Consider the following 18,987-nt stretch of genomic DNA (forward strand, 5'->3'; position numbering starts at 1 on the left):
CACTCATTTCACATAATGATAACATTGGTTGCCCATATTTGATTTGTAAAAACAGTCGCCAAAACGGAGAATATCACACAGCAAATTCTGAAATCCATATGTTCGGCTTTACATAGACATCTATAATTACAGTAAAGACCTATTTAATCGCTTCACACAGAAGTTGCAAACTTTGGTGAAAAAACAAACAAATAAAAAAACGGGTGTGTGGGACAGAAACCCTAACCAGGCAACATGGCGCCCCCCCCCCCAGTGTTTTTGTTGCGCTGGATCTGAGAACTGAGCTGAAGGCTGTTTGACCGCCGATGTTCGTAGTTATTTTACAAAAAGACGCTTGAGTCAAGCATACGACTCCTGTTTCATTTTAGAGTGCTATTGTAAAATTGCGCTAATGGAAATGACTTTCTATTTAGCTTCACATGTAATAAAAGAAAAGAAAATAAATAAAAATGAAAAGTAGACACACACGATACATTTTTAACAAACTTTTTTTTTGTTGCGGGGATCACAATGTACAAAACCAGCTGGAATGGAATTGACCAATGAGCGCAAGAGAAGTTGCGGATTGACGTCGATTGTGACCAATAGCACAGCTTGTGAAACTGTGTTTATACCTACCCACTTTTCCGTACAGGGAGACTGTTTTGGTGAGTTAAGGAAAGTTCATTGAAATAGTTTATAGGTTTAAAAGCGTTGAAATGAAAAAGCGACTCCACAACTTGATTTGTTTCTCATTGAACTAGGCGTCGGAGCAACAGCGTGAAGCTGACACCGTGCGTTTTTTGTCGTAAAATACATTTGCGCCGCTCGCCCCGTAAAGCTTCATTGTTGACGTTTGTTGTTTTGTTGTAATGTCTTTTGCGCAACCGTGTAGCTCGTCCATTTTCATCCATTTAATGGCATTTTCACCCCGAACATGTTTTGAGAATGTATTCGGTGCGTTTTAATAAAACCCGAGATGTTTTTGGCCACTTTCTTGTCGAAGTACAAACACAATTTTATCGACAGCTAGTTTCGATACAAAATGCTCGAGTGACGCGTTTCAAAACGGGCAGTCCGTGACGTAACGCTGTTGCGTTAGCTTTGGGTGATTTCATTTCTTTGCTTTTTATTCGTTTTGACGACTTTCTTCAACTCCTATTATCGCTCCCTTTCTCCGTATTGAATGAATGGGCTTTTTGTGCGCATGCGTCCAGGAACGAAGTTTATAAACAAGACGTCACATGATTATGAAATTATAAAATAGATAAAAGTTCTCTTCGGGGTCTGCGGTAGTTCTCGTCTTTAGTCCCTCTGGTAGTGAAGTGGAACGGGTCTAATGTGTCTATAGTAAACCTGTTTATGAGAGGGGAATAGCAGCCAGGCTACTGTCCCCTATGCCACCGCAACCATTTATAGCCTATACATTACAGCTCAGTTAGGGATTATGTTTCTGTGTGTGTGCGTGCCTGCGGCTGACCCATGGGGATTGGGAACATGGCTAATGCTGATTCAAGTGTATAGATTAGCCTTAATTCTGGGTCATGTATCTGAGACTCATGTAAATCACTCTGTATGTTTTAGTGCCTGACATCATGGTGTGGGAGGTGGTGACTCCAACTGTGCTGTCAGGTCACTCTAAATGTCACCAAGTGCCGGAGCCCGAGCCTCAGGCTGAGGACACAGGTAACCACTGATTACAGCAGTTTGTTAAACATGCTTCTGTGCTATGATGAAGCCGTCAGAAAGCCTCACCAAAAAAAAAAGAAGGTCAAGATCTAAATGTCTCTTACCCTGGTTCTGCTGGAGGTTTCTTCCTGTTAAAAGGCAGTTTGTCTTTCCCACTGTCACCAAGTGCTTGGTTTTTTATATTATTATAGGATCTTTACCTTGTGATATAAAATAGCTTGAGGGGATTGTTATTGTGATTTGGTGCTGTATATGTATAATGAAGTTGGACTAAACTAAATTATTTAAAGCCCCGTCAAACCGTTAAAGCATGTGGTGACTCTGCTGTAACCTTCAGAAATGATGATGGATGCAGATGGAGACCAATCGCATGATTCGCTGCGCTGTGACGAACACTTCCCCACCAGTGACAGTTACATGGAATATGGTATATAAGACACGAGGAAGCAGCTTGCAGGCTTCAGCTCTTATCAAAAGGAATTTAACTGTTTCTAATGTCTGTTTACTTCTCCTAGATGACCTCCCAGATCTACAGGAGGTTCGAGAGGAGACGGAATCAACATCACCACCTGTGTACCAGGTGGAGTTGGGTGTGTCACACCAGGAACGAAACACACAGACACACAGACCAGAGCCTCCGGACACACGCTGGCTGACACAGCTAGCACACATTGCCACTGGACCTCAGAGTCCACTGCTACAGGAGCCTCCTGACAGCAGGTAGGTGCATGCCTCTTAAACAAAGCTTGAATACTTTACTGAAGGTACAAATAACTGGAAGTGTGTATAGTCTTAATTTGTCTTGTAAACAAAGTGAAGTGACTCACAGCACCGTGACATTTAGTGACCCGAGATCAATTTTTCTCAACTTTCAAACACATGCTGACATAACTATTTGAAACGCCGGAGCTATATTAATATGACAACCCACCACTGTAACAATATATTATCCCCTTTAAAGGTAAAGTATGTAAAATATGACCACTAGATGTCAGTATATTGCACATTGCAGTCAGATGAGTTTTGTTATCCTAACTACAGTGGCCCCTGTGTGGCAATCAACTCTGGCTGCCGTTCATCAGTAGTGAGTGTAGGTCAGTCTGCTGTTTACCTCAGCTAGTGTCCACATCTGTGTACTCTGCAGGAGGCTGTAAAACCTTGAGGAAAGAGTCTGATGCGAGTCAGTGAGTCTGAGAAGCTCAATTCTGTCCGATAATAGCTGTACAGAGCCTCAAATAATGTGGGAATGTAATTTTAAAAAAGTTTATCAGAGGGAAAGATGTCAGGTCACTTGAGCCTAACATTACATGGAATAATGTTACCACATAACCAGCTGTGGTTGTTGTCTTGCCGGCTCATTGTTAGTTGTATGGAAACAAGAAGGTCACATATCTAACACACACAAAAATGTTTATTAAAATGTTAGAGCCTTGACATGACCACCTCAAGCCGCTTCTTCTGATGAGGTGGAAATAAGGGAGGAAAGAGAATAATGTACAATTGTTAAAATATCATATATATAGTTTGAAAGAGAAACTTGTGATCTTTAAATTAAAAGTAACTTATAAGCCATGCAACATATGTGGCCGTTCTCTAGCATACATAAAACAGTAAGGCAGAAGCACGATGTCTTTCTCCACCACTGTATGGCAGGGCAACAAGTGCTGTGTTCTCCTTTGTATTTGTAATGTATTAAGTTTATGAGAAGACATCGGTTTTTTTAAGATATGATTACACATTAATCAGTGTATATTTATGAATACAACATTTTTTTTCTATGAAATAACTTCAACAGTTTACAGACTGTACCTTAAACATAGATGTATATACTTCATTACAACGAAAAAGTGTGTCAGAAACAGGCTTTATTCTCTTTTGGTTGTTTTCTCCTCCAAATTTAAACAAATCACATTTCAAAAATCTCTTTTCCACACGTGAAAAGTACTGAAGCAGCAAGTGAAGCAACAGAGAATGGTTTATTGTTTTTAACCAGAGAACATGGAAACAAAACTAGCGCCATCTCCTGGGGAAATCTGGTACTGCACATGTATTAGTGAAACATTTAAAATATAATTGGACTTACTTTTTTCATTGTTATAACCTCATCAAACACTTATCTTAGTTTTTTTCTATAGTTTCTTGTTTGGTCACATGACTTTTCCCAAAACGAGGCAGTCTTTCTAAGACACTTCAGCTTCAAAGAGGGGATGTTATATAGTCTATGCCTAATATTTCTACTTGTGCACACGAGTTGCTGACATTAAACATACCAAAAATTACAGCTCGTGTTGACAAGTAGAAAAACTTTAGCACCACATCTGAGTGACAACAGCGAGCTTCAGAACATCATCTTTATTACACAATTCTTTGTGTCCTTGAGCCCTCTTTTAGCAACACGTAAGTGGACATTCTGAGCATTTACAGTCACACCTCTCTTTTTGCAGTTCTTCTTCAGTCTGCATCCCGAGCAGCAGCAGTGATCTACATTCCTACGCTCGGCCTCCTCCTCCTCTCCCCAGCAGCCCCCTGTCGTCCCTCAGAGGTCACGGCAGGGAGCGTCAGCGCTGCAGGGTAGAGCCTTCTTATTTCCTGTGCTTCAATACCACCCACAGTCAATTATGAAAACTCACTTACACCACTGCTTTTATAATTGTATACGTTTAATACAGTAGTGGTTTTTTTGGTGAAACCTCCAGAGCTTTTCTGGCTTCTTACAGCATGCATTGATCCTGATGATGCTTCTGTATCTTTCCACAGACAAGCAGTGAATGTGGCTCTGCAGTGTCCACCAGATCTTCTCTGTCTGATGATGAAGACATGGGCTGGAGTTTTTCCTGCCCACCCACTGCCTGGCACTGTTTTTTCAAGGGTACGTACAACACTTACACACTCAGTCAAGATGGACTGATTGTGTTCTTTCATTTCACAGTAGCTCACTGCTCCTCTCTGTCACCAGGAACTCGTCTGCATTTCCACAGCAGCTCAAATATAGAGTGGCGAGAAGCTGAGGACTTGGAGTCTGCTGAGGAAGACTCTGCTGATGAGGAGCAGTCTAGATTTCTGAAGGTACGTTAAGCAAGCAGCAGACTGCTGGGAGAAAATGCATAAAAAAAACAAGCAGGGATCCCCCAAAAGACATCACACAGTGAGGTAAAAATACCACTTGTTCTTCTGCAGAGTTATGGCTCTGAGGGTCTGCAGCTGGTGGAGCATGCAGAGATTGTGTTGTCTGGTCAGGCTGTTCTACAACTGACCTTTGACCCCGGCACATTTGGATATATCCCCCTGACTGCCCGCTGCCAACTGGATCACCCCTTCTATGTCAAAAACAAAGGTACAAGTGTGGTCAAGGTTTAAAGAGACTAAACAGCATCAATGACTCTGCAGACATTTCATCCTCCTTTCTGTCGTCAGGCTGGTCATCCTTTTACCCCAGCTTGACTGTGGTGCATTATGGGATACCATGTTATGAAATGGAAGTGGGAGATGTTTGCCTGCCTCCAGGACACAGAGACGCCAAGCACACAGAGGATTCTCCAGTCTTTGACACATTTAAAAGGTAAAGCAGATGTTTGCAGTGTCATGCTTAAATACAGTGTTATGCGAAAATGACTCAGTACTAAGGGAAAGGTCTTAAAACAGTAATCAAATGCCCATATAGAGGCTGTGGTTTGGGGTGAAAAAAAGAGGGAAAATAGTCTTGTTTGAACCAGCTAAGCCTAAAATAAACACCACTTAGTTTCAAATCAACCTCTGTTTGTCTCATACTTAGTTATGATTTCACTCCTCTGGACTCCTCGGCGGTTTACGTATTGAGCAGTATGGCGAGAAGGCGGCGTGCTTCCCAGTCCAGTGGGGGAGCTGTTTCTCCAGACAGAGACGTGCTTCAAGGTCCTGCACTTCAAATCTCCTGAATTATTACTTACTCACTGATACCGTTCAGTTTGCAAGATGCAAAAATCCCTGAAAAAAAAATTCATGTGAACCCTGTTTTGAACCCACAGATGTGCACAGTCCCAGTCATTCCCACGCCACTAAGCAAAAGCCCCCCAAAAACCAGCTGCTCAGTACACAAGGAGGCAGCAGCGCCACACCCACTAAGTGCAAGCGGCCAATGAATGCATTCATGCTGTTTGCCAAGAAGTTCAGAGTGGAATACACGCAAATGTACCCGGGCAAAGACAACAGGTGGGTGCATGCCATGGTTGTTAGCGTGGGTGTTGTGTAGGAGTAATCAGGTGTGTGTGTTAGTAAATGTGTGCGTCTGCCATCAGAGCCATCAGCGTCCTCCTCGGTGAGCGGTGGAAGAAAATGCGAAGTGAGGAGCGTCGCGTGTTCACCCTGCAGGCCAAAGCACTCGCAGACGAGCAGAAAAGACTCAACCCAGACTGCTGGAAACGGAAACGAACCAACTCTGTGAGTACACACATGCGCCTGCACAGCTTCACCCACTGTTTTGTATTTCTGCTTCATCCTGCCTCTTTGTCTTGCAGGGCTGTCAAGGAAATTAAGGCTACAGAAAAGAAAAGAGGACAACTGACAGAGCCTGTTGTGTACACACACACACACACGCACTCACATACGCACATTAAAAAAAAGAGCTATGCATAACCGAATATTACGCTTTAGTTCTATATTTGTTTTGTCTTGATCTCCTAAATCCCTGAATCCTGTTATAGTAATGCAAAAAAACAAAAACAAACAAACAGCTGCCCCTGGTGAACACCTTGGGCTGCTCTCAACAAACATCACTTTCCTTTTTCTTGCCTTTCAAAGGTGCTACTTATAAAATCTTGAAGTGCTATAAATCATTATTTCTTAATAGGAATTAGCAGAGGTGTCAAACATCGCCTTTTTTTTGAAATGCTGCGGGACACCCGTAGTGTCTCCTGCCGGGGACCGGATATTTTTCCAAAGAGATGAACGGATTTTAGCTCCAATGAGCAAAGTTCGTCTCTACACGTGATTCTTACATCAATGTGATAATATCCACAAAAAAAGAAGAGATTCTGATGATCTTCAGTTTCTCACACTATGCTTGAAACAGGTGGAAGTTGTGGTGCTTTTAGCCAAAGTAGAGAATGTAGCTATTTTTCCAAAATTCTATATTGTACAATAAGAAATATACAATTTATTTTATTGTCTGTATTACTTGTATTTGGACTCAGTGTTATTGCACAAGACTACATATGTTAACTTTGCTTTCATTTATCACGTAGCATTTAATAATGAAACACCACAAACTCTTAAACAGGGGCCTGGGTTTTATTCACCTCCCCACAAATTAAATGTGGCCTTTTTTAGCAGCAATAATAATAATTTGCTGTATTTTAGTGAGTCTCCAGTAGTGCTTCAGTTTTTCTCAGTAAGGGTTCCTCGTGGAGTTGTTATGTAAACAAATGTGTTTACATTTGGCGTTAGTGACCTAAACCTGCCGTGTCATTTGGAGGACTGTGCATCACGTCACCCTTGTGATCGCGTGACAAACCAAGAGACTGCATAATATCATTTGAATTCATCAAGTTGAAGTGATGAAGGGAAAAATAACCATTAAATGTCAACCCAAGTTAAAGCTCTTTCATCTTTGAGGTTAACAATTCTAGTGGCCAACAATGGAGGTAAAGAAAACCATTGAAATGTGGTGGTGCAGTAACTCTAGGTCATCTAAAGAGGGTCATCTGTGCGCTGGTCCACCAACAACCAGAAACAAGTTGCTTTACATGAAGACGAGGCTTAAAACTCTACAGGGTTAAAGCTTCCCTGAACTCCTTGAATCCCTCACTTGCCCAAAGCTTTTATTTTGAAATAAGAAATGTATTTAAGGAAGTAGAACCACACTCTAATTGTACTTTGAATTAAATGACAATTACTTGGACAGTAAATAATCCCACTGCTTAAAGTTTAACTTTACCTGTGACTACTGGTGGCTTGACTTCGTGTAAAATAAATAAATAAAATAATAAAAATAAATTAGTAATACAAATATACATATATATATACACATATATATATATATACATACATATATATACATATATATATATATATATACACATACATACATACATTATGACGTGCCCATTGATTAACCGCTACTGTGAACATTCGGTGAAGCTAAATGCCAAGAAATCATCATGAGCAGTCGATGTGATCAGAAACAGGGAAATGTACGATGATGAGGTTTTGTGGTGTATTTTATTCAGGATGTTTTGTTTTTGGCAAAAATAAACAACTTTGTGAATGTGTTTACATGCACATTGTAAAGAGTAAAGAAGGAAGGACATTTTACATTTACATTGTAAATGTAAAATTGTTTACACTGTAAAATTTAGAATCTCAAAGATGAAAATGGGAAAGGAAATAAAGCAGCCCTGAGGCCTCACTGATAGTAGGGAATGCTTGCCAAAGGCACTAAGAAGAATTCTGGTATACAGTCATAAGCATTAAAAAAAAACTAACAGTACTGTTCCTCTTACTAAATAACTGAAAGTGAAACGCGTCTCAGTTCGGAAAACCTTCTGCCTGAAAAGCGCGACCCGGGGCTGAATCGTCATACCTTAATAAAAAAACAGGAGATATTCCCCGTGTGCATGTAAACACACCCACTGCTAGAAATGTTTGGAATTCAACAGGTGTATGGGAACTCAGCTGTGTGAGGATTTAGAGATGTCACACAATTATTATGAGAGAGTGGGTTTGTGTAGGTTTGCTATCCAGGCAGAGTGCAGGAAGGGTGGGCACTCTTAACTCCCACTGCACAACGAGGTTTATTCTTAATGCACTATATACACTTTATCTACTATTTTTTTGTGACTGCTACAGTATAATGTGTAAAGATAAACATTAATATGATCATATAGAAATCTATATTTTTGGTTTTGACTTATCTTTGGTAACTTTTCGTGGTTGTGCTTTGGATTATTTGACTTTTTGTCTTTGCCATCATGTCATGTACAGGTCCATCAGGGGAGACAATGCAATACAGTGTATTATAGTCAAAATAAAAGTGTGATAAACATGTAATGCTCCATGTCTTTACTTCTCTTTGAGTCCAATAATGATAATTTGAAAAGACGAGAAGATGTCTACAATAAAGGTTTGAACAAATCTTTAATCTTGTTGCATTATACATACAGCACCAGTTCATAGCTGGAGATAAAGGTGTAGACATTAAGCTGCTACTGTAATTATAGAGATAAAAAGAGATGCCATTTCATTAAAACTATAAACATGATCAATTTTTCCAGGCTAAAATTATCAAATAGAATCCACACAGTTATATATATATATATATATGTATGTGTGTGCGTGTGTGTGTGTGGAAAGGACTAGAAAATCACTTTTTGTAGTAAAATAGAAAATATGTAGAGGTACAGTATAAACATACAGTAATTTGGCCTTTAAAGTATTCTGGGATCTTTACACATAAAGACTTTTTATTCCAGTTAGGACTGCTCTGAGCGTGTTCAGCTGCGGTCTCTGTGATTTACACCAGAAAGAGATTCACAGGTTGGCTAAATGTGTCTGATGCAATAGAAAATACTTGGACCCTTTTAGAAAAATGGAAACAGTCACAGCAAGCGCTACCAAGAATTTCATTGCCAGCCTGTGCCGCTGAGTATTAACAGAACGTTAAGCCTCCCAAAATATCAAGAATATGGGCAGTTTCTATTAATTCCTCCCTTGTCTCGTTTCACAGCAGTAAATTTTTACAACGTGATGGCAAAAAAAGAAAAAAAAATCTTATCTCTGCCTACATCTATAAGAAAATAAGAAATGTCATCTCTTAAGATTTATTTTCAAATGGATTTTGAGCCGCACATCACTTTAAATCCCAGATTTGATCTTTTTTGTTTCTTTTTTCCTTTTTTAAACAAAACAGCTGAAACTGATGGCATTTTTTTAACGAGATCACCAACACAGGGAATCACCTTGAAGAAAATAGATAAAAATACCTCACCAGGATTTTGGCATATTAGTCACACAAACAGGTTTTTAAAAGTACAATAACGTGACGTACAAAAGGCACTGGGTACCACGGACCATGGAGCCAGTTGCAAGGTGACGTAAACGTAAAAAAAAAAAAACGAGCAGTTGCTTCAGTTCTCACCAGTGAGGCCTCGGAGAGGTTTGGCTAGTAAGAACATGATTCTAATTAAGGATACGTGGTAGTTTAAGCCCCACAATGTGCTGGTTAATGTGCAGTGCATTTGATATTTTGCAGGGAAACGAAGGGTTGTCTTGCATTGTTTCCCTTTTTAACAATAAAGTAAGAATTTGCACTTTATCTATATTTATCGGCATTTCTACAATTCCATTTTGCCTGTGCATTTCTCTAATATTGATTTATTTTCTCTTAGAAGGAAGGTGTAACCTATGACGGTAATAAAAGAATATACTAATAAAATGAAAGAAACAATAGATAAAAGAAACATTAATAGACAGATTGAATTTAATTATAAGGGATCTGTCATTAGAAATAAACAAAAAAACTTCATGCTGACCAGTGTCAGGTACAGACATGGAGACTTTCTTACCACTATCCCCTAATTCCAACTATCCATCCATTCTCTTCCACTTATCCTTTCAGGGTCGCAGGGGAGTTGGAGCCTGTCCCAGCTGTCTTAGGGCGAGAGGCAGGGCACACCCTGACAGGTCACCAGTGTGTCGCAGGGCTAACACAGACAACCATTCACACCTATGGGCAATTTAGAGTAGCCTTACCCCACTAACTGCATGTCTTTGGACTGTGGGAGGAAGCCAAAGTACCCGGAGAGGCCATGCAAACTCCACACAGAAAGACCCCGGCCTGATGGATTTGAACTCAGGACCTTCTTACTGTGATGCAACAGTGCTAACCACCGTGCCACCCCTAATTCCAACTAATGCTTTAAATGATGATTAAAAATAAAATAATAATGTATTGTTATAAATGATGCAGGGTTTTGTTTGTTGTTCACTTATAAAGGGTCCCTTAGAAGCAGAAGGGTACCTTTTTCTCTCATCTGGTAGCCTTGTCTGCTGTGCATGCTAACATAACAAAAGGGACACTTTCAGGTGTTTCATCATCGCTTGTCGGGCAGAGTAAGAATTTTCTTCATAATAAGGGAAAAGACTTTAGACCAGAGGTCTTTTAGATTAAATGTCATTTCATTAGATTGTTCTGTTTTGAAAAATGATCTTATAAATAATGATTTTTGAATTTGTGGTAAATGAAAGTATTAGCATGATCAGCAGACCTACTCTTTTCTCCTCGTAATCTCAAATGTGTGCTCGTGTGATTTATTTTCTCTTTCATGCGCATTTTTGTGTGGATGTCTACATGAGCGACTCCAGGCTTTCTGCGATGTTGGTCTGGCCCAGCGGTACAGATCCGTTGGTCTCTGGATTCTGCAGAGCTCTCTGGTCCTCCTGACTGCTCACCAGGCTCAACACCGCTCTGTACAGATACTGGTACTGCTCCTGTAGGGAGTAAAGAGGCAGAACACTGGTAAAAGCTTGTACTTGTTACCTGTCTCATCCATTTATTACTTCTAGGCTGGACAGTTGTGATTCATTATTATCAGATTGTCCTAAATAAACAAAACAACCCCCCCCCCCCCCCCCCCGAAACCTTCAGTTGATCCAAAATGCTGCAGTAAGAGTACTGACAGGGACAAGAAAGAGAGAGCACACTTCCTGTTAACTCCAGAATCAAATTTGAATTCCTTCCCATCATATACAAACTCTTGAATAATTAGGTCCTCTCTTATTTTAAAGACCCCATAGCATCACATCACCCTAATAGAGCACTTAGCTCTCAGACTGTGGGCTTACTTGGGTATTTAAAAGTAGAATGGGAGGCAGAGTCTTCAGCTTTCAGGCCCCTGTTTCTGTGAACCAGCTTCCAGTTTGGCCAGACGAACACCCTCCCTACTTTTTTATTAGGCTTAAAACGTTCCTTTTTGATAATGCATATAGTTACGGCCTGGTCCGGTGACCGCAAGTTTCTTCCTGTTAAAAGTGTGTTTTTCCTTCCTGCTTTTGCCAAAGTGCTTACTCATAAGAGGTTCTCTGATTGTTGGAGTTTTCTCTGTATTATGGTAGAGTCTTTACCTCACAATATAAAGCACCTTGACAGGACTGTTGTTGTGATTTGGTGCAATGTATTTGATTTTATTTATTTTTTCTAAATTATGCTGGTAGATGAGAATTAAAAGGAAACATTCCAGTACTTACTATATCATTAAATACCCCAGGCCTCATGAGGTTGGTCATCCGTGCCACTTGGTAGACATCTACTGATCCCTCCTCCTCTAGCTGATTGGACAGGGTCGTGAGGGCACAAAACAGTCCTGACGTAGCACCTCCCAAACTACACATCCACAAAAAAACCATTAAGAACATTAGACGGATTTAAACAGTTTTATGTCCTTAAAAGGAGTCTGACTCATACTCACGGATCATGTACGATCACCGGTCCCTGTGTGTGCGTGCTCTGTTCTCTGACTCTGTTAATGAGATCAAAGCTGTTTCGGATCGGACTGTCTGGGTTGGGCCAGCAGGTGGTGCTGTACTGACGCACTTCCAGCACATAATTGTTCTAGATGCAAAAACAGTTTTAAAGTCTCAGACTGTATTAAAACATTTTGATTGATGTAAAATATTCTCTTTTATCGCGTGTTACCTGTGGAGACTGGACTGTGAAGTCCTGCACTAAAAGTCTCTCATCATTAGACAGACACATGTGCTCCTCCCTGGAGTATGACACAGTGAAGCCATCAATGCTCAGGGGCTGGTCTTTACTGGGCCAGTACGCACGACACTCTTCGTCTCTCTGAGATAAACAGGAAACATGTTTATGTGTGTGTAGTTTTATATAGATATATCTATATGTATAGGTATCTATAAGTTCTACATGGAGTATGTGTGTGTTTTATACCTGGCTGTTTGAGTCTGGCAGACAGACTACAATCTGTGCATTGTGTTCCCAGATCATTCTCCAGAAATCTGCCACCGTGCTGCTCAGAGGAGTCTGGCTCACTATGAACTCCTTAGTGTAGTGATGTCCCTGTGAAAATACGAGCAGCAATATTTATCCACCAGCTGATTTCGAGGTTTTCGAGACTGGAAAACATTTGCAATTTCCAGTGGTCTTACCATCACGTAGGATGCATTGATGTAGCCTGTGGAGTTTGATTCTGAAGCAGTCAGAGTGACTCTTGATCTCTCCACTTCACAGAGACATGAAGAACCAGGTTAGAGAGAAAATGCCCCCAAAATAAGACAAAAAACAATAATCCTGCATTTAAGTTCATCATTATAGTTAATTAAAGTAACCATAAGGGATTATTGAGCAAGCTGTGGAAGAAATGATGAGGCATCAGGTAACTTGTCATCATAATCTTGAACCGAAATATCACATTTAACCTCTGACCTCTTCTTCTAGGTCAACGCATTGATCTAAAGGTCAAAGTCATAACTTTGTATAGAGCTATTCAAAACTCTTTCTTAATGCCACTGTTTGCACTGACAATACAGGCATACAGTGATTAACTATGGGGATTCTAAACATCACGTTATAATTTGCATCGAAATATCATGTCATATTTGAACTCTGAACTCTGCCTTTCTTTCTGGTTTATTGTGTGCTATGTATGGACTGAAATTTCCAGAAATTATCTGCAACATATTGCTGGGAGTTGCCGGTTTTGCCCAGTGAGTAATCCAGATCTGCTTACCAGGCATTAGAGCTCTGGCTCTGTTCCTCTCAGCGTTGCCATCTTTCAGGGCAGTGCTGTAGTCTGCGTGCTTCGCCTGACGCTGACTAATTAACTGAAACACAAAAATAAAAACATTTGGTTACATTCACATGGCAGGAACATCACAAATGATTCATTACAAGTTGGTGGGCGAAAAAGGAAGCATGCTGTACCTTGAATTGTTTATCCATACGTGTCCTGCCTGTGGCACCAGGGGTCAGCAGGTCAGAGACGTAATTGTGAAGGAGGTCAGAGGTCACCAAGGTGTCCCGGCTCAAAATAGCTTCAACCAGGGCATCGTGGATGAATATGTACTGCTCCTAGAAGACAGCAAAAAAATGACTTCCTGGTTTTAGTAAGGTATGTCTTTGTGAACACTAGTGAAACACTTTTAAATTCCACGAGTTACATTTTTACAAGAAAGAAATCTGATATGAATGTGTTTCCTCTGGCCCTTGCTGCTGTTTAGTCATCTAGACTGTCTTTATATAAGTGGCCTAGTTTGCCTGTGCTTGAATAAAATGGAACTAGTAATGACTTTGAGGCTTCGAGGCGCGAAAAGTACAAAAATTATACTGAAAAAGCTCAGCAGCAGAAATCAAGTCCCAGTTTGTCAAAAAATGTGCTGTAAGAGAATACGGCGTATTAATATAATAATAATAATAATGTGTGGGGCTATATTTTTCTCGTTCCGTCTTCATCCTCCAAAAGAAAAAGGAGCATGCAGTGAGCTTACACACAGATCGACAAATGCCTCCATCTGCACAGTGACGTGGTTGTTGAGTAAGTCCGTACAGACCTCATTACACCGGCTAAAATTACCCTTAATCTAGCCACTATTTCCTTCTTTGCAAATGTTTAAATTGATATTACATTTCTGGGATTGCCCCCACAAAAGGAAAGGTGAATTCCCACAGCTGTATCACCCTCTTACCTCTGTCTGAACAAGGAAATTCCTCTGTGTGCGGACATGTTTCAGGAAGCCAAGAACGTTCACTGTCCCTTGATCCTGGATCTGCTGCAGCATGCTGTCTATCACAATGTAGGTTCCTGTCCTTCCCACACCGGCGCTGTGACAGACACATGCATCACATGTTAGCAGTACACACACCATCAAATTGTGGTAAGTCTTAAAGAGCAATAAATCATTCCACACACACTCTACCTGCAATGTACCAACACAGGTCCCATCTCCTGCGTGCGGGCCCTGGAGGACGCTCTGATGAAGGAGAGGACGGGCAGAGTGTATTCTGGGACGCCCATGTCCGGCCACTGGGTGTAATGGTAATGGAGGACTGTGTGTTCAACTCTCCTTTGAGATACCTAGAGGATCGAAGTGGGTATGAGAAACCTAACCACAAAGCCACTTTGGACTATCGCTGCATAGAGAGAAGGGCTTACCTTATTTGCAGTATCCCTGACAGTGAACGTCCGGAGTGTGTAGTAAGCAAGTGTCTTGGTGTTTTTCAGTGTCACCTGATAAGACCCATACTCTTCCTGGTTCTCCTCTGGCCAGTACTGATCACATTTTGTCTGTAGAAAGGGAGAAAAATTCTGTGGATGTAGTTTAATTTTAGGCCTAATACATCTGAAACCGCAAGGAAAACATGTCAAAAGGAAAGTCCTCAAGTGTATAACAAAGCCAGATTGCACTAGTGTCCATTCTGCAGTTTTTCAGCTGTCAGACTGCAGTGAAACTAAATGAAATACCTGAAGTGAATCAGCTGGTGTCTGCTCATGACAAGAGATGGAAGACACAAACTAAAAAGAAATCAGCTGCCTGGGGTCAGTGTGAATGATATCAGATAAAACTGCACTTATGTCTGCGGTGAGGCTTGTGTTTGAGCTCCTACCCGTCCCTTCTCCTTCAGATTGGTGATCATGACAATAACTCCAATATTCTGCTGCCAGATCATCCTCCAAAAGTCCTCCCTGCCTGATTTTAGAGGCCCCTGAGCTGCAATGTATGCCCTCGTCCGCTCATAACCCTGGAAAAGGAAACATCAGTTGGTTTGCGGCAGCCTGGATGTAAGGTGTGTACACGTAAAAGGACCTTTACTTACATCAACAAAGTTAGCGTTGATGTAGTCCCCGCATGTCCCATCTCTGTCCAAACTGTTAGAGAGCTTAACTCTACTGTGGTCGTCTGAGACAAGTAAAAAGAGTCATTAGCAACATTCCTGCTGGCTTACACAGTTAAAAGTTGAACAGCGATGCAGTGAACAGTGAAGGATGACATACAGGCCAGTATGTTGATGTATCGGTTCTTGTTTTTGTTGTCAGGGTGGTTAGAGCTGTCTGTAGTAATGCCCATGTCCACTGTGCATGCCTGCACCTCCTGAAACACACAATCCAATACTAATAAGAATGACAGTAATTACTCAGATGAACACAATGAGGCTGTTTTTCTTACAAGCAGGGAGGTTTGCGTTCTCTTCATTTGCCACATTACAATGTGAAGGTCAGGTATATAGAGAAGCTACTATAGGAAATAACAAGAAATAAGCACAACTGAATCATATCAAATCAATTTCTGTCTCTCTACAGTGTGCCTTTTGTCCCGTCTCCCTCCCATCGCACCCAATAGCAGATGGCCGCCCCTCCCTGAGCCTGGTGTTGCTGGAGATTTCTTCTTATTAAAAGGGAGTTTTTCCTTCTCACTGCTTCCAAGTGCTTGCGCATACAGGGTCTTCTGATTGTTGGGGTTGCTGTAGGGTCTTATAATACAAAGCACCTTGAGCACCTCTTGTCGTGACTTGCTGCCATACAAATAAAATGTAATCAAATGAGAGGAGGAGCTGTGTATAGATTTAAGAGAACAAGAAATAAAATCACCCCATGGGATTGGACAAGTCGCCATAATACAAATGTTTTCATTCTGTGATGATGACCCCATATTTAAGCCTCATATTGCAAGCTCTGGGAGAGAAAGGCGACTATTAACAGCCAGTCCCAACAAGCAGCAACCTCGAAGAGCTTCCTGGAGTGGCCACTTAAAATTAAGCATGTTTACATCTTGGCAGACAAAATAATTTTGGTCTCTATAGCTGCTACACATTTTATGACTTTATGAATTGTACTTTTACTTTATTTTTATTTATATAGCACATTTAATAAAAAAAACAAAATGTTGGCCAAAGTAATTTACAATGATAAAAAAATATTACACAGTAACACATAACATCAATAACAAATAAAAAATACCTGGTAACCGATGAGTAAGTAGATAAACAGGTAACTCTCATGCGGTGTTAAAAGTGAGTAAAAACGTGTTGAAGATGGGATTTGTAAAGATTGACGGTCGGGGCCTCTCTAATGTGGAGAGGTAAATCATTCCACATTTTCAGCGCTACAACCACAAACGCCCGGTCACCTGTATTGAATTGTATGAAACTCTTGTACCAGAATTAATTTGCAGTTCACCTTGTTAAACTTTTTCAAGGTTTAAACATAGGTGGCTATAGCCATTAGCCAACTGCTAGGCCACACCTTAGCTAGCTTGAGACATGGACGTAGCATTCCTTTCTGTGTTTGTGCCTTTGGAGTGATTGAATGCAGCCATCTAACAAACAACATGGATTACTGTCTGGTTAAGTGTGCTAGTAGTCCTTCGAACAAGTCTATCCTTCAGTTTTTGGTGAATATATTTTATTTGCCTGTTTCTTTCTCTGTGCATTGTACCCATACAGTCAAAGGACACAGGTTGCTAGAACTGGCGGATGGGTAATCAAAGTTACTCTTATATTTCTCTGTATTTCTGCCATTTTTACTGACTTCCATTGCTTTTATTAGAAGTGTGTTTAACTCGCACAGGCGACCATATTATTGTGTGTAAAACATGGCGAGTGCAGTAAAAGAAAAATACATTTTCTTCCCAATTAAAACATCAATATGGAACGCTAAATTTTAAAATGTAAATTTTAGATTTTTTACAGTTGCAGTTACACTTGTAAAAATCAGGCCAAGAAAACAACAACAGCTCTGCAACAGGAGAGGGATGGTTGGTGTCTTACCTCATAGGACTCTTTGACAATCTAATGGAGGGTGGTGAGGATGCAGAAAGCACGGCGATGGTGGAGATGAGAGGAGAGTGGGATAGGGGACCAAGATGATGGACAGACAGACAGACAGACAGGGAGTCAGTGCAGGTACAGGATATAGGGGTTCAGATACACACAGAGAGGTGTGTTTAAAGTCCACAGCTCCCATCTGAGCTGTGGACTTTAAACCTGCTACTATGTAAACCATGTTTTGTTATTTTACAAGTATAATTATAAATCAGGCTAGTTTTAATGTAATGATATAGAGAAAGTAAGCAAATGTAAGTCCCCCTGGCAGTAATAAGGGAGAAGTAAACTTTATCTAATCCTATCTGTGTGTGTTTCTTAGGAGGTTCATGCTAGGAAACAGGGGTGACTAATGCCATGCAAATGTACCTGTTGAAATTAATCCATGTGTTTCTCTCAAACCATTAACCAACATTCAGATATGTCAATACTCCACATAAGACTAATATCTCTTTCTTCACATTCTAAACAAGCTAAAATAGAGATTTTAAAAGCCTGAAAGTCAACAGGTAGTTTGCAAGTAGCTGGCCTAGCATTGACAACCTGTCTTTCAGTTGTAAAGTCCAGTTTTCAGGTCAACAGGTTTAAATTTAGAGTCTGGTGTGAGAAGAAAGCTGCACGGTCATGGTTAGTACCAAAACCTTCCTGCATGTTGATGTTGCACATGGGCGTTACACATCAACGCCATGCTAAATGATCTGCCTAAAGAACGTGATGTTAATAGAGATATGGAAGAGCATTAAGGGGCTATGACAAATGAAATACTTATACACATGGACCAGAGCTAGGTGATCTATTTATATGCTGGTTACGTTTTTGTACAAATCCAAAAACAAGAAAATTTTTGTAAGTCTCCTAAAAGCGCAAACATACTGTAACTCACTAGGTTTTTTTTAAAAACAAAAATATCTTCTTCTGAACTCAAACACTGTGACTGGAAATGTCACCGACCTCAAATTCCTTGGAGAAAGTGTTGGTGGTCTGGAGCTCCATGACATGCTTCACAAACTGCTTCACTGTCAGCGGCTCGTGACCATCTGGAACACAAGACTGAATATTAACTACATCCTGGTCACCTCAGCCTAACAGTTACAATAAGACTACTAGGGGATCCTTTGAGCATGTCACCTGTGGCCAACAGCAGGGGTGTAGATGGAGCAGATACAACTTTAGGCGATGTGTCATCTGGGTAGAAATTAGCTGCCTGGAAACAGTTTCTGTGACATACACACAGACATAAAATCTGAAGTAAAGTGCAAGGGTGCAAACTATACAGACAGGCACAGTATGTTTAAGTTGGCACGTACCTCCAGTAGATGAGTATTCCCACTAGTACCAGCAGACAAAGGATGGTGAGAGTGGATACGACAGCCAGAGGAATGACTGTCCTCTTCTCTCTGTCCACACCCTCAACAAGTCCGACCCGAGACTCGTGGCTGCTGTTGCTTCGCTCTGTAAGAGAGTAGAAGACAAGTTTGAAAGTCAAGAATGAACTATGAATTTAAATTGCT

The 18,987-nt window shown here is 40.7% G+C and overlaps 2 protein-coding genes across 4 annotated transcripts in view; one reads left to right on the forward strand and one right to left on the reverse strand.

The window, feature by feature from the left end:
- The first annotated feature begins 514 nt into the window (after positions 1–514).
- On the forward strand, positions 515–8,691 carry LOC101474827 (HMG box-containing protein 1). Of its 2 annotated transcripts, none has more exons than XM_004568859.3 (13): positions 515–647; positions 1,564–1,665; positions 2,006–2,095; positions 2,184–2,388; positions 4,113–4,239; positions 4,426–4,537; positions 4,625–4,734; positions 4,846–5,002; positions 5,083–5,227; positions 5,441–5,559; positions 5,673–5,856; positions 5,943–6,084; positions 6,162–8,691. In XM_004568859.3, the coding sequence occupies exons 1-13, from the start codon at positions 530–532 to the stop codon at positions 6,177–6,179; spliced, it is 1,629 nt and encodes a 542-aa protein (XP_004568916.1). In that variant the 5' UTR covers positions 515–529; the 3' UTR covers positions 6,180–8,691. The 2 variants fall into 2 exon arrangements, with proteins under 2 accessions (XP_004568916.1, XP_012779484.1); XM_012924030.3 differs by lacking the exon at positions 515–647 and adding an exon at positions 664–773.
- Positions 8,692–8,759: 68 nt separating this feature from the next.
- The window catches only part of ptprz1b (protein tyrosine phosphatase receptor type Z1b), a 68,458-nt gene continuing 58,230 nt past the window's right edge, over positions 8,760–18,987 (reverse strand). The window contains exons 15-32 of one of the 2 annotated variants that reach the window (XM_004568860.3): positions 18,784–18,928; positions 18,605–18,693; positions 18,428–18,513; positions 17,423–17,443; positions 15,651–15,747; positions 15,473–15,555; positions 15,263–15,397; positions 14,811–14,942; positions 14,575–14,732; positions 14,344–14,479; positions 13,583–13,729; positions 13,389–13,482; positions 12,808–12,881; positions 12,590–12,718; positions 12,335–12,484; positions 12,108–12,250; positions 11,887–12,022; positions 8,760–11,130 (exon numbers count right to left, since the gene is read on the reverse strand). In XM_004568860.3, the coding sequence (XP_004568917.1) occupies positions 10,987–11,130; positions 11,887–12,022; positions 12,108–12,250; positions 12,335–12,484; positions 12,590–12,718; positions 12,808–12,881; positions 13,389–13,482; positions 13,583–13,729; positions 14,344–14,479; positions 14,575–14,732; positions 14,811–14,942; positions 15,263–15,397; positions 15,473–15,555; positions 15,651–15,747; positions 17,423–17,443; positions 18,428–18,513; positions 18,605–18,693; positions 18,784–18,928 (2,099 nt within the window). In that variant the 3' untranslated portion in view covers positions 8,760–10,986. The remainder of the gene's footprint in view (positions 11,131–11,886; positions 12,023–12,107; positions 12,251–12,334; positions 12,485–12,589; positions 12,719–12,807; positions 12,882–13,388; positions 13,483–13,582; positions 13,730–14,343; positions 14,480–14,574; positions 14,733–14,810; positions 14,943–15,262; positions 15,398–15,472; positions 15,556–15,650; positions 15,748–17,422; positions 17,444–18,427; positions 18,514–18,604; positions 18,694–18,783; positions 18,929–18,987) is intronic. The other variant, XM_004568861.3, reaches the window with a different exon arrangement.

This window comes from Maylandia zebra, linkage group LG17 (assembly GCF_041146795.1).
Source record: "Maylandia zebra isolate NMK-2024a linkage group LG17, Mzebra_GT3a, whole genome shotgun sequence".
In the NCBI taxonomy this organism is placed as follows: Eukaryota; Metazoa; Chordata; class Actinopteri; order Cichliformes; family Cichlidae; genus Maylandia; species Maylandia zebra.